Here is a 15,441-nt window from a genome sequence, read left to right as displayed (position 1 = left end):
TCAGCTGGTCCAGAACTCAGCTGGTCCAGGACTCAGCTGGTCCAGGACTCTGCTGGTCCAGGACTCAGCTGGTCCAGGACTCTGCTGGTCCAGGACTCAGCTGGTCCAGAACTCAGCTGGTCCAGGACTCAGCTGGTCCAGGACTCTGCTGGTCCAGGACTCAGCTGGTCCAGAACTCAGCTGGTCCAGGACCCAGCTGGTCCAGGACTCAGCTGGTCCAGGACTCAGTTGGTCCAGAGCTCAGCTGGTCCAGGACTCAGTTGGTCCAGAGCTCAGCTGGTCCAGGACTCAGCTGGTCCAGGACTCAGTTGGTCCAGAGCTCAGCTGGTCCAGGACTCAGTTGGTCCAGAGCTCAGCTGGTCCAGGACTCAGTTGGTCCAGGACTCTGCTGGTCCAGGACTCAGCTGGTCCAGAACTCAGCTGGTCCAGGACTCAGCTGGTCCAGAACTCAGTTGGTCCAGGACTCAGCTGGTCCAGGACTCTGCTGGTCCAGAACTCAGCTGGTCCAGGACTCAGCTGGTCCAGGACTCAGTTGGTCCAGAGCTCAGCTGGTCCAGGACTCAGCTGGTCCAGGACTCAGCTGGTCCAGGACTCAGCTGGTCCAGGACTCAGCTGGTCAGCTAAACGACTTTCTGGAATACATGTCTGTGCCGGTCAACAGCTGCCTCGGCCCCAGTCGTGTGTAGGATGTGTGTAGGATGTGTGTAGGATGTGTGTAGGATGTGTGTAGGATGTGTGTAGGATGTGTGTAGGATGTGTGTAGGATGTGTGTGTAGTCTCGATGTGTTCAACTCTGTTTAGCTAGATAAACACCTTTAGACCACAAACACACGTTTTGAAAACTAACCTGATTCTCTGTTTCTCTGGGTGACTTCCTGCCTCCCCCTCTGGGTACTCCCGTGGCGACCAGCTGAGACATTCCCTCCCTTCTGTCCTTGCTCCACCTCTTCTCATCCTTTGCTTGCCCCCCCCCCCCTTCTTTCCTGTGTTAACAAGTGGACAAACTAACACTGATTACTGACTGCATCCTTGCAGCACACTGTAATTAATGTCTGTATGCTGACATTTTTAATTAGTAATGTAAAAGTTTCAATATACTATATGTATCCACTTTGTGCCTCAACAAAATCCAAAACAGATTAATTTAATCAAGGCAATTTGACAAGGGTTGACTATCTCTTCAGTGGGAAGTAGTTTAATATTTGTTAGCTAAGATTTTAGACAAAGTTTTAAAATTAAAAAGCAAATCCATCTTCATAGATATAATGCTAGTACTAGAACCTCACCTTAATCTAGCCGTTTTCCCAGTCAACTGCAGAGAAGGCATTCATGAAGGAAACAACGTGTGGATTTATATCGGATGTCTTTCGCTTCACAGTTCAGCCAGTTTCCCTGCTTGTCTGGACCTTCCATCTGATGGAATCTGGATTGATACTGGCAAGGAAATAGAAATGAAAACAGAAGTTAGTATATCTCTATCCCAGTTTAAACATATATAATCTTAACAGAAGTCTTTTCAGTACAGATCAAAAAAAATTTTTAAGTCGACCTGAAACGATATGAATTTTAAGAGTCATGTATCTTTGTCAAGGTGCCCCAAAACTGTTAAAACAGAAATTTCTTTGATGCCAATTTCAGTTATAAATACAACTTGTAATGCCCTCAATTAACCATTGTACGTAGAAATTAGTGCGCGACTTACAGTGGGGCTCCAAAGTTTGGGCACCCCTGGTAAAAATTTATTTTAATGTGCCAAAAAGAAGCTAACAAAAGATGAAACATCTCCAAAAGGCGTCAAATTACAGATTAGACATTCTTACAAGATGTTAAAAGAAGTTCGATCTTATTTTCATCATTTTAACTTTTAAAATAACAGAAAACAAAAAAATGGCTCTGTAAAAGTTTGGGCACCCTGCATAGTTAGTACCTTCTATTCCCCCGTTTGGCAAATATGACAGTTTGTAAACACTTTTCATAGCCAGCCAATAATCTTTCGAATCTTTTTTGAGGTGTCTTCACCCATTCTTCCTTGCAAAAGTCTTCCAGATCTTTGAGATTTCTGGGTCATCTGTGACGCACGGCTCTTTTAAGGTCTATCCATAGACTTTCAATCATGTTGAGGTCAGGAGATTGTGAAGGCCATGGCAAAACCTTCAGTTCATGCCTCTTGATGTAATCCACCCTGGATTTTGAGGTGTTTTTAGGATCATTATCCATTTGTAGATCCATCCTCTCTTTAACTGCAGCTTTTTCACAGATGGCATTAGGTTAGCATCCAAAATTTGCTCAAATCCCATTGAATCCATTTTCCCTTCTACTCGTGACGTGTTCCCTGTGCCACTGGCTGCCATACAACCCCAAAGCATGATTGATCCACCCCCATGCTCAACAGTAGGATAGAGGTTCTTTTCATTAAATTATGTGCCCTTTCTTCTCCAAACGGACCTGTGGCTCATTCCGGCCAAAAAGCTCAATCTTAACCTCATCAATCCACAGAACTTGTTTCCAAAATGCAGCAGGCTTGTCTATATGTTCCTTTGCAAACTTCAAATGCAGATTTTTGTGGTAAGGATGTAAAAGAAGTTTCCTTCTGATGACTCTTCCATGAAGGCCATATTTGTACAAGTACCTCTTTATAGTGGAATGGTGTACCATGACTCCAGTATCAGCCAGATCTTCCTGGAGGGATCATGCAGTCAAACTTGGGATTTGACTTGCTTTTCTTACAATCCTGTGAGCTGTTCTGTCTGATATTTTTCTTGGTCTTCCAGATTTTGCTTTAACTTCCTCTGTTCCCAATGACCGCCATTTCTTGATTACATTCGGAACAGAGGATATTAGCATCTGAAAACACTTTGCTATTTTCTTACACCCTTCTCCTGCTTTGTGAGCATCAACTATTTTCAGTTCCAGTGTTCTTTACAGCTGCTTAGAGGAACCCATGGTGCCGATTGTTGAGGCGAGGTCAGATGAGTCTGAGCATTTAAAACCTTTGAGATTGACATCACCTGGTCTTTCCAGACACTAACTGTAAACAATCCAGGACACTGTCAGGTCTCTGTTGTCCAAGGTACTAACTATGCAGGGTGCCAAAACTTTTACAGATGCCATCTTTTGTTTTCTGTTATTTTGAAGGTTTAAATGATGGAAATAATATGTAACTTTTTTTTGACATGTTATAAGAATGTCTAAACTGTAATTTGATGCCTTTTTGAGATTTTCCATCTTTTTAAAGCTCCTTATTTACACATTAACATAATTTTTTACCAGGGATGCCCAAACTTTGGAGCCCCACTGTATATGGAATTTTAGGGGCCGATGTCGATACCAATATAAGGATCTTAAAAAACCAATAACTGATATATCAGTTATCAGACAAGATACGAGTTGGGCTCTTGTACAAATACTATTAGATTTTCTCTGATTCTGTGTTTTCATCTTGGGATACAAATCATTATTTTGCCTCTATGAAGTATTCCTGGATTATTCTAAATATTTGGAGTTCAATGTTAGAATGTTATTGGCAATACCTCTGAACAAATTCCAGGGTTGTCACTGCTTCCACCTGATATTCAACATGGTTTACGTGGAAGCTAGCAAAGAGGACAGCCAAGGCAGTTGTGAAATCCAGCATGGGAGGAGAATGTGGGACTACAACATGGTCCGCTATGAACAGCATCCAGTTGTTTGCAGACCACACAGTGTCTCCTACAATAATCAAACATAAAACAACAATTGAATTACAAGTAATGCCTGACTCTGCAGACCCACTTCTCTGGCTCACTGCTGCAGACAGTGGCTGAGTGGACAGAAGGGTGTCTGGTAATCAGAAGCTCATTGGCTTATTCCTGGCCCACTGAGTCTATGTGTTTGAATTTTCTCCCAGGCAATGCAGTAATGAAACTTCCTCACTGGTCTTAGGGTTAATACAGAGGACAAATGTCACATACACCATGTGCACAATGTACAATGACAAATTAGGGCCCTATACTTTCCGCGATCACGGAATCGCGGACAGAATCACGGAATTGGCCGATTAAAACGGAATATATTTTTTAACGCGGAACATCATGGAAGTTGACTTAATTTGACTGCAAAACTGTTATCATGTGGAGAAGGAAAGTTTGTCTGGAGAAAACTGCATGGAGGCAAAGAAATCTGGTGGCACAACAAGCCGCTTCCACTGACGGAGCCCCCCTCCCTCCCTCTTCAAAACAGAGTAAGCATGGTGAAGCGGCTGCACGCTACTCTGGTTTCGTCAGTGAAAAAACTGCGGAACTCAACAATAATCCCTCGGTACAGAGCCGAGCAGTTCCCCACAACTTATGTGTCAGGTGACCTGATGTTTCTGTCAACACTCTGCTGCCTGAAAAGTAAAAATACACGCAATTACATCGTGTCCAAAAGCCACATGAAGAACAAGGAAAAGTATGATGCAATAACAATATAATAAGATAACTGAAGATAGGTTTTCTATAAAATGATAAAGATTAATAGATTATGCATCAGAATTTAAAAAAAAACAAAAAAACAACTCATCCCATGTGGGAATCTGGCTGACATTTCATACAATAAGAATAAAAGGCATTACTTTCTGAACATGTAAATGACAGCATTAATGTAAATCAAATTGTAATAGAAGTAAAATGTTGCCCATTTCCTTTCCCTACTTTTTCTTTTAACTAATAATTTTTTAAATTACATGTTCGAAATAAAATATAATAAAATTATAATCAAACAAAAATAATCTGAACAGCCATACAATTGATATTATTCTTATTATTGATAATAATTAACATCAATAAATAAAACACATTTAGTATTACATGTGTAAATGAATGTTTTCATTTTCTTTCATCACAGGAGTTAAAAACCTAAACTTCCTGGTGGATGTTGTCTCCATGGAACTGCTCAACGGTTTCTCAAACCATACAACTCCATAACTTAACTTGTTTTTGATGCACTTTAATGTACTGTATTGAGGACATGTCTCGTCTGTCACCTCAATAAATTTAAAGTATATTTTTATTTAATTTGTGTACATTGTAGTTATTTCAATGAAAAAACAATGTTTTTGAAAGTAAAATAGGAGTAAAAAGTAAAAGAAAGAAAGAAAAGAGGGATTCCCCAAAAATATAATGGAAAAAATGGAATTTCCAAAAATTAAAATGGAAAAAACAGAATTTAGGAAAAAATAAAATGGAATTTGGGAAAAAATAATACGGGTTTTATAGGGCCCTAACAAATACCTCCCAAACAACTAAAAGGGCATAAACTTCTTTTTTTCTTAACTTATTCAGTCTGAAATAGCATTTATTTGTTAAGATGAACTGCCACAAAAGTTAAATGACAATACTCTCTGTGTATGTCCACTTAGTTTTATTCTTCTCCAAATCTGCTTTTAATAAATGATAGTTTTACCTGGTGCAATGAGCCTGGGGATGGTGGGGAGGACCTACTGTTCCTCTGCATCAGCAGCAGTTGTTGTCACCTGTAAGTATTGGAATTTAGCTTAAGTACATCTAAAAAAATACAATAAAAGTTATTGAAGACCAATATGATAACTTACATCTGCAAGGATGAGAAGGGCATTCTCTGGTTCTTTGAAATGTGTCATCATCACCAGGAGTGCTGTCAGACCATCGATACCCTCTCAGTCTTCCTTCAAAGCATATTTCAGAAGAGCGTTTACTTCCTTGGTCCAGCTCATCATCATGAAATCTGAAGTACTCCAGAAGCCTCTTCCCCTTTTTATTCATGTCGTCCCTTAGTCTGTTGTACAGGTCAACACCAGTAAAAGTGGTGAGTGGGAAAATAAGTACTTCCAAGACAGAAGAAACAACCACCGTTTACTTGTGTCCAGAATGCTGGCAGATGGGTCTGCATTGATGTCCTCTCGCTGTTATAGATATGTGATTGTCATTAGCTCCTTTATCCTTGCCCTCTCTTCTGTCCGAAGTCCCTCTTAAATAAATATATCTATCATTTCTTTCCTTTTTTTTTCTCCAAGTAAACGAGCCGTTTCCCCCTCTGGGTACTCCTGTGGCTGCCAGTTGATACAACCATAACTGTCAATTCTAGCACATTTGACTAGAATTGGTGGTGGTGGTTAGTCATCATCACTTGTCTGTGACCTCCTGGGCCTCCTCAGACAGGAGAGTGCGTTGTCTCTATTGACATATTCAACTCTGGTCTTCAGCTGCTGCAGTCAAGTGAAGTATTCACAGCCAATCTGTTCATCAGTGTTATCTAAAAAGCTGCCAGTATCAGAGTTATATCTTTTGCTTCTGAAGTGCAGTCTTTGTGTGTCAGGTTCAAGCAGTGTTCTCTCATGGAATCAACAATAACTTTTACCATATGTCGGTGATCCCCAGGGTCTGGACGATTACCAGCACCAATGGCTCTTTTGAGAAGAGGGCCTCATTTTGCCCCACTGCACCTGAAATCTGTCCATCCAATTGCTGTGTCCATGTGGACTGGTTAATTGACTGGTGGAAGGCTCATCTGAGAATGATCGAGAGGAGGTAGTCCCAGCACTGGGGGAAGAAAGAGGTGAAGATGTGGTCAACGGGGGACTTTTTGGATCTGCATAACAAATGACATAAGCACAAAAAAGACAGTTAATGTCTCATTCCTACAGAGGGGGTTAGGAGGGGGACTGAGCATCAGACAGCATTACATTCCAGGAGACGTGATAACCAGCCTGCCCAAGGCCAGTCAGGGAGACAGATTCAGATAACAGCTTTGTTTTGGGTCAAGCTAAGCTTCGTTTGGCTCAGCTTTGAGTCCTTAGTGGTCTCAGTCGGACTCCGAAACAGCCAAATCGGGGTCAGTTTCCACCTAAACCGAGCAACCGCTTCTCCAAGATATTTCCCACTTACGGATGAGCAGTGGCGACAGTGCGGCCTCCTGCTGTCTGGTGTGGTGGTAGCCAAGGTATTGGCGCAAGGGAAGCACTGATTGTGCAAGGTCAGGCGGCCTGACCTGTCGACCCTTATCCGAAACTGATCATAGCCCAGCAACTCCACCACCACCTTAGACCTATCCCACTTGTACGGGCTGGGCCCTGCAGGTTCTGGAGGAACACCATCTCCCCCAGTTCTAGTGGGCGGAGCGGCTGTGAGTGCTGCCCCAGAGACTCAGTAGCATGTCACATGCGCGTTTGGAGGGCCTCCTCCTTTGCCCCCCATGCCTGATGCCAGAGTGAGTACGCGTTTTGAGCCTCAACAGCTGAGAGTTCGTGATCTCATCCGTATGGTCGCCGAAGGTCTTAACCAGAGGTTTGTGGTCGGTGATGATGACAAGGTTGTTGCACCCTTGAATAAAATATTTTGTCTGCTCAAGGCCCCAGGCCACGGCCAGAGACTCCCCCTTGATGGCAGCTTAACACTGTTCTGCCGAGGATAGGAAGCGTGAACCAGTAAGGGTTATCTGTCATCATCCCAGACAAGAAACTCTGACAGGGACCAAAGGTCTGACTGGGATGTCGTCCACATCGGCTCTGGCATAGGAGATGCTGACACTGTTGCCTTCGAGCCCGAACCCCTGCTGCGGGTGCCGCCTCTTGGCTCAGCTAGGTCATCAATTGAGATAGAGATCGACACATGGGGGTGGTCTCTCAGCTTGGTGCGTCTCCTCTCACCCCTCGAGAAGATGTGGTGGTTAAGCCTGATGGGTGTGACGGCACCAGGATGCGCCATCGGAGCACAGCACCAGCGCTGACCCCTGCAACGTTGGGCAGGCAGGACCTTGGACCGGAATGACAGAATCTGGGAAATAGGGTCTGATTCCATTGCAGCCTGTTGGCCGACGGGTGGCAGCTGCTGCCACCTCTGACGGCGACGGGCCCTGAAGCAGTCAATTCAGACTCGGTGAGGCTTGGTGTTCCAACCACGAGGTCCCACAGAGAAGACCCTGAAAGTGTTCTTTCAGTCCGGGCCTTTTTAGCCCTTTCATCCGGGGCTGGGGTTGGGGTGGGGCCCGTCTTTTGAACCTTGTTCAAGTGCCTGAAGGAAGACATAGATGAAAGGTTGGGCAACGGAAGTGCACTGCGAGCCATTTCTTTGTGTTCAATTCCTCGGGACATTGGGTGTCACCCGGGGTTTCACGGCATTTGTCTGAGTCATAGTTGCCATTCACTAAAACATCACGGATAATACGGTTGGTAAGGTCCATGGCCCTACCGCATACACATGCTGCGTTACAGGTGCAGGTCTCTGCCTTCCCCCGCACCCTGGCATGGAAGGCGCGGAAAGATTCATCCTGTTCCTGGTGTAATTGAAGGAGCTCAGTGCGCCAGATGGAAGTGGCCACAGGAATGACTGCAAGTGAGCTCATGGCAAACAGGTCTGGCAGGGGTCCAGATGCAGCATTGCGGTTCGCCTTCAATAGGCTATCTCTGAGTTTGAGCCCAGCACAGTGGAACAGCTGGAAAGGGGCCTGGGTGTCTCCTATGCCAGAGCCAATGCGGAAGACATCCCAGCGACTGGTGAACACATCCCATTCTTCCATTGATATGCTGATGTCAACCCTGGGACGTTTGAGTTTAGGGCCTGGAGCCAGAACCTGGGCCTGCGCAGCAATTCCAGGCGGGTCCTGATGGGCTAGTCCGTGATTTGTCAATAGGGAATAGGGAATAGGGAACAGCAAGGGCTTCAAATACATCTTCCGTACCAAAGGTATGCCAGGGACAGTGCAAGTAACAACCATGGCTTTCTCATAAAGAAACACACACCTCGATGTCAGATTGTTTTCATGACAATGATGAGGAAGCCCTGCAACAGTACAACAGTATAAACATAAGCTAATGCAATTTCAACATAAATCTGCCTAATACATGATATTAGAAACTTAAATTAGCTTACCAGCGATAGTAAAATATAAGCAGACTTACAGGAAATAAGATGAACAGGTTAACGCCTCTGCCTTGCCATGAACATGTGAAACACAACTTTGACTGCTAGCTGAACCATGTCTAATGTTTCTCCAGCCTCTAGTGACACCCAGTGGCCGGTGGAGAACTCTGCAATCATGAATAAACTTAACTATGGGTTGGATTGGCAGAATTGATTCCAGTTATTGTAACTACGCTATTTGATGAATGATTTGATGAAAGTAATGCCTAATTAAATGATACAAGTTAAAATTTCCCAAGAAAATTGAGACTGATTTTATATTATATTTACCTTTACAAATCAAGTTTAACTAAACAGTGACAGTAATAGTAATGCCATTACATCATTTAGGTTGCTTATCTTGATTGTTTCTTGTTAAATTGATGCATTTTATTTAGGTGGAAATGCTTTCCATAATTTTATAACGTTCAGTGCACAAATTGTTTCTGGTCCTTTTCTTTAGCCTGTGAAGCCCAGCTGTTCAGTCTTCCAGTTGCCTTTGTAGACAGTGAATACAAACACAAAGTCCTGCATAATGAGTGAAGCGTTTTAATGTGAATAAACCCCGGAACAGTGGCTGGGTTGTCATAAAGACTGAAAGACAAAGGTTTAATCCTCTACATCCTTCACATGAATCTGACTGCATGTGCTCACACCACTTGTAATTACAGTGTGTGTCCTGATCACCGTTGCTGCTGTGAAGATGAATAAAATGTCCACTTTCAGCTGTTACATCAATAAAGTTGTGAACCCTGATGAAATTTCACTGTTTAAATCACTTTGAGCTGTAAAAATGTTTTACATTTATATTATCATAAAACACAGAAGTAAATAATTTATTTCGAAGTAATGTTTACAGATGCTTTGGTCATGTTTATGTCAGAATAGTGAAGTAGTAACCTGATGAAAGCAGGCGGTGTGATTCTGGACCATCAGCCTCATATTCAGACGTTCCTGATGGAGGCCCACGTCCTTCATTAATACGATGTTGGACACAGTGACACAGGAATTCATGTCTTCATGTTTCATTAATATGATCATGAACACAGTGACACAGGAATTCATGTCTTCATGTTTCATTAATATGATCATGAACACAGTGACACAGGAATTCATGTCTTCATGTTTCATTAATATGATCATGAACACAGTGACACAGGAATTCATGTCTTCATGCTGTATGAGTTGTTTTCTATCCATTTGATTTGGAAATTAAAAATACGGGACGAAATCAGGAAACAGGGAAAATACCGAAGTTTCCCAGCCAAAACGGGATACTTGGCAGCTAAGATATATATGTTTTATTTAAATGCTTATTTATTCATTTTGCTTTTGTTTCTTTCCAAGGGTCGGTATCTGCAATCGATTAGTTTTACTGTTAACTGCTGGCCGCTCGATTGTTTCTGCCTGCGCACGCGGCAACGGCGTGTAGCGCGTGCGGCCCACGGCGCAGCGGCTTGTTGGGATCGAACGTTCGGCTGTTTGGTGACCTGGTTATCTGGTTATCTGGTTAGGTGGTGACCTGGTTAGCTGGTCAGGATGTCGGGCGACGCCGTGAAGCTCTCTAAGAACCTGCTGCGGATGAAGGTTGGTGCAGAAAGCAGCCGGCTCTCCTCCAGCTGGAAATCTGCTAATTCCACCTTTTCAGGCTGAATGAGTATTTTATGTGATCCAGAGGAAAAGATTTGGAAATCATTAGGTCTGGAATAGCTTATTTATTCATTCGGAGTTAATAAAAATACTCTTTAAAACGTCTGTTATTATGAGTTTAAACTGATATCTGGTGTGAAGACATGATTCTTATTTCTGTGATAGAAACAGATTTTCTGTTTTATTTCTTGTATTTATTGTGATGCTGTTCAGCTGATTGTGAATGTTTCTGATCATTTGTGGGTGAGACTGACGGTTTCTCTGCTGGTTGCAGTTCATGCAGAGAGGTCTGGATGCTGAGACAAAGAAGCAGCTGGAGGAAGATGAGAAGAAGATCATCAGCGATGAACATTGGTACCTGGAACTGCCCGAGCTCCAGGCGAAAGAGTAGGTGTCCTGATGGAGCAGGGGACATCTGCCTGGTTCATGAGGCTCCGGTGAATGATGAATGTTTTGTGTCAGGAGCCTGATCATGGAGGAGAAGAGTTTTGGACCTTGTGAGGACCTGTTATTTGGCCGGCTGTCCTTCAGAGGCTTTAACCCAGAAGTGGAGGTCTGTGTCTTCTGGTCTGCTCTGTTCTGTCTGCTTTCTGTGACTCTTAGAGTAAAGTTTTGATGACAGAGATGGTGTGTGTGGACAGCCGGCATCTCCGTATGTTTCAGCTGCTCCTCTGTCCGTTGCAGAAACTGATGGCTCTATTGAACCCGAAAGCCGAAGAGGAGGAGGAGGAGGATGTGAGACGGATGCAGATGGATGTCACGGATGAAGAGATGGCTCTGAGGTAACGACAGGTCATCACAGGATGGATGGAAAGTTTCCTCGTCCTAACAAATTGACTTTCTTGAACTATATTGATGTAATTTCACAACAGATTTGTGGTTAGACTACGTTCTACGTTCATGGTTAGACTACGGTTACTTCCATCGAGATTCGGGTTTGTCACGTTGAGCTCATCAGCACATCGCTCCTGACCAATCAGAAGCGGAGCCATGCCCAGAAACTAATTGGTCGGCTGCAGTCCGAACTGATGCGACATCGAACACGCAGTGGAGCCAAGGCGCTTGTGCTGGTGCGGTAAATTCCAGTTTTCCAGACATGAAGCGACATGAAGAAACATGAAGCGACATGAAGAAACATGAAGCGACATAAAGCAACATGAAGCAAAATGAAGCGACAGGAAGAAACATGAAGCGACATGAAGCAAAATGAAGCGACATGATGAAACATGAAGCAACATGAAGCAAAATGAAGCGACATGAAGAAACATGAAGCGACATGAAGCAAAATGAAGCGACATGAAGAAACATGAAGCAACATGAAGCAACATGAAGCAAAATGAAGCGACATGAAGAAACATGAAGCGACATGAAGCAAAATGAAGCGACATGAAGAAACATGAAGCAACATGAAGCAACATGAAGCAACATGAAGCGACATGAAGAAACATGAAGCGACATGAAGAAACATGAAGCGACATGAAGCAACATGAAGCGACATGAAGAAACATGAAGCGACATGAAGCAACATGAAGCAACATGAAGAAACATGAAGCGACATGAAGAAACATGAAGCGACATGAAGAAACATGAAGCAACATGAAGCAACATGAAGCGACATGAAGAAACATGAAGCAACATGAAGCAAAATGAAGCGACATGAAGAAACATGAAGCGACATGAAGCAAAATGAAGCGACATGAAGCGACATGAAGCAAAATGAAGCGACATGAAGCAAAATGAAGCGACATGAAGAAACATGAAGCAACATGAAGCAACATGAAGCAAAATGAAGCGACATGAAGAAACATGAAGCGACATGAAGCAAAATGAAGCGACATGAAGAAACATGAAGAAACATGAAGCGACATGAAGCAAAATGAAGCGACATGAAGAAACATGAAGCGACATGAAGCAAAATGAAGCGACATGAAGAAACATGAAGCAACATGAAGCAACATGAAGCAACATGAAGCGACATGAAGCGACATGAAGCGACATGAAGAAACATGAAGCAACATGAAGCAACATGAAGCGACATGAAGAAACATGAAGCGACATGAAGCAACATGAAGCAACATGAAGCAAAATGAAGCGACATGAAGAAACATGAAGCAACATGAAGCAACATGAAGCGACATGAAGAAACATGAAGCGACATGAAGCAAAATGAAGCGACATGATGAAACATGAAGCAACATGATGAAACATGAAGCAACATGAAGCAACATGAAGCAACATGAAGCGACATGAAGCAAAATGAAGCGACATGATGAAACATGAAGCAACATGAAGCAACATGAAGCAACATGAAGCAAAATGAAGCGACATGATGAAACATGAAGCAACATGAAGCAACATGAAGCAACATGAAGCGACATGATGAAACATGAAGCAACATGAAGCAACATGAAGCAAAATGAAGCGACATGATGAAACATGAAGCAACATGAAGCAACATGAAGCGACATGATGAAACATGAAGCAACATGAAGCAACATGAAGCGACATGAAGAAACATGAAGCGACATGAAGCAAAATGAAGCGACAGGAAGAAACATGAAGCAACATGAAGCAAAATGAAGCGACAGGAAGAAACATGAAGCAACATGAAGCAAAATGAAGCGACATGAAGAAACATGAAGCAACATGAAGCAAAATGAAGCGACATGAAGAAACATGAAGCGACATGAAGCAACATGAAGCGACATGAAGAAACATGAAGCGACATGAAGCAAAATGAAGTGACATGAAGAAACATGAAGCGACATGAAGCAAAATGAAGCGACATGAAGAAACATGAAGCGACATGAAGCAAAATGAAGCGACATGATGAAACATGAAGCAACATGAAGCAAAATGAAGCAACATGAAGAAACATGAAGCGACATGAAGAAACATGAAGCGACATGAAGCAAAATGAAGCGACATGAAGAAACATGAAGCAACATGAAGCAAAATGAAGCGACATGAAGAAACATGAAGCGACATGAAGCAAAATGAAGCGACATGAAGAAACATGAAGCGACATGAAGCAAAATGAAGTGACATGAAGAAACATGAAGCGACATGAAGCAACATGAAGCGACATGAAGAAACATGAAGCGACATGAAGCAAAATGAAGTGACATGAAGAAACATGAAGCGACATGAAGCAAAATGAAGCGACATGAAGAAACATGAAGCGACATGAAGCAAAATGAAGCGACATGATGAAACATGAAGCAACATGAAGCAACATGAAGCAAAATGAAGCAACATGAAGAAACATGAAGCGACATGAAGAAACATGAAGCGACATGAAGCAAAATGAAGCGACATGAAGAAACATGAAGCGACATGAAGCAAAATGAAGTGACATGAAGAAACATGAAGCGACATGAAGCAACATGAAGCGACATGAAGAAACATGAAGCGACATGAAGCAAAATGAAGCGACATGAAGAAACATGAAGCGACATGAAGCAAAATGAAGCGACATGAAGAAACATGAAGCGACATGAAGCAAAATGAAATGACATGAAGAAACATGAAGCGACATGAAGCAACATGAAGAAACATGAGGCGATATTGGGCAACATGAAGCGACATGAAGTTACATGAAGCAACATGAAGCGACATTAAGCAACATGAAGCGACATTTAGCAACATGAAGCGACATTAAGCAACAAGAAGCGACATTAAGCAACATGAAGCGACATTAAGCAACATGAAGCGTCATGAAGCAACATGAAGCGTCATTAAGCAACATGAAGCGTTGTTAAGCAACATGAGGCGACATTTAGCAACATGAGGCGACATTTAGCAACATGAAGCGTCATTAAGCAACATGAAGCGACATGAAGCAACATGAGGCGACATTTAGCAACATGAAGCGACATGAAGCAACATGAAGCGACATGAAGCAACATAAGGCAACATGAAGCGACATTAGGCAACATGAAGCAAAATGAAGCGACATGAAAAAACATGAAGCAACATGAAGCAACATGAAGAAACATGAGGCGACATTGGGCAACATGAAGTAACATGAAGCGACATTAAGCAACATTAGGCGACATTGGGCAACATGAAGCGACATTAAGCAACATGAAGCGACATTAAGTAACATGAAGTGACATTAAGCAACATGAAGCGACATCAAGCAACATAAAGCGACATTAAGTAACATGAAGTGACATTAAGCAACATGAAGCGACATTAAGCAACATGAAGCGTCATTAAGCAACATGAAGCGACATTAAGCAACATGAAGTGACATTAAGCAACATGAAGCGACATTAAGTAACATGAAGTGACATTAAGCAACATGAAGCAACATTAAGCAACATGAAGCGTCATTAAGCAACATGAAGCGACATGAAGCAACATGAAGCGTCATTAAGCAACATGAAGCGACATGAAGCAACATGAAGCGACATGAAGCAACATGAAGCGTCATTAAGCAACATGAGGCGACATTAACCAACATGAAGCGTCATTAAGCAACATGAAGCGACATTAAGCAACATGAAGCGTCATTAAGCAACATGAAGCGACATTAAGCAACATGAAGCGACATGAAGCAACATGAAGCGTCATTAAGCAACATGAAGCGACATTAACCAACATGAAGCGACATTAAGCAACATGAGGCGACATTTAGCAACATGAAGCGACATTAGGCACCTTGAAGCGACATTAGGCACCATGAAGCGACATTAAGCACCATGAAGCGACATTTAGCAATATGAAGCGACATGAAGCGACATGAAGCGACATTAAGCAACATGAAGCGACATTAAGCAACATGAAGCGACATTAAGCAACAGGAAGCGACATTAAGCACCTTGAAGCGACATTTGGCAACATGAAGCGACATTTGGCAACATGAAGCGACATGATGCAACATGAAGCGACA

At 42.7% G+C, this 15,441-nt stretch overlaps 1 protein-coding gene across 1 annotated transcript in view; it reads left to right on the top strand.

The window, feature by feature from the left end:
• The first annotated feature begins 10,315 nt into the window (after positions 1-10,315).
• The window catches only part of mphosph6 (M-phase phosphoprotein 6), a 28,898-nt gene continuing 23,772 nt past the window's right edge, over positions 10,316-15,441 (top strand). Inside the window, exons 1-4 of the mRNA XM_079248845.1 lie at positions 10,316-10,481; positions 10,819-10,931; positions 11,007-11,097; positions 11,229-11,326. Coding sequence (XP_079104971.1) covers positions 10,434-10,481; positions 10,819-10,931; positions 11,007-11,097; positions 11,229-11,326 — 350 coding nt within the window. The 5' untranslated portion in view covers positions 10,316-10,433. The remainder of the gene's footprint in view (positions 10,482-10,818; positions 10,932-11,006; positions 11,098-11,228; positions 11,327-15,441) is intronic.

This window comes from Telmatherina bonti (genome assembly GCF_933228915.1).
Source record: "Telmatherina bonti genome assembly, chromosome: 2".
Taxonomy (NCBI): domain Eukaryota; kingdom Metazoa; phylum Chordata; class Actinopteri; order Atheriniformes; family Telmatherinidae; genus Telmatherina; species Telmatherina bonti.
The sequence above is the reverse complement of the archived record's forward strand: the minus strand, read 5'-3'. Positions and strand labels throughout refer to the sequence as shown.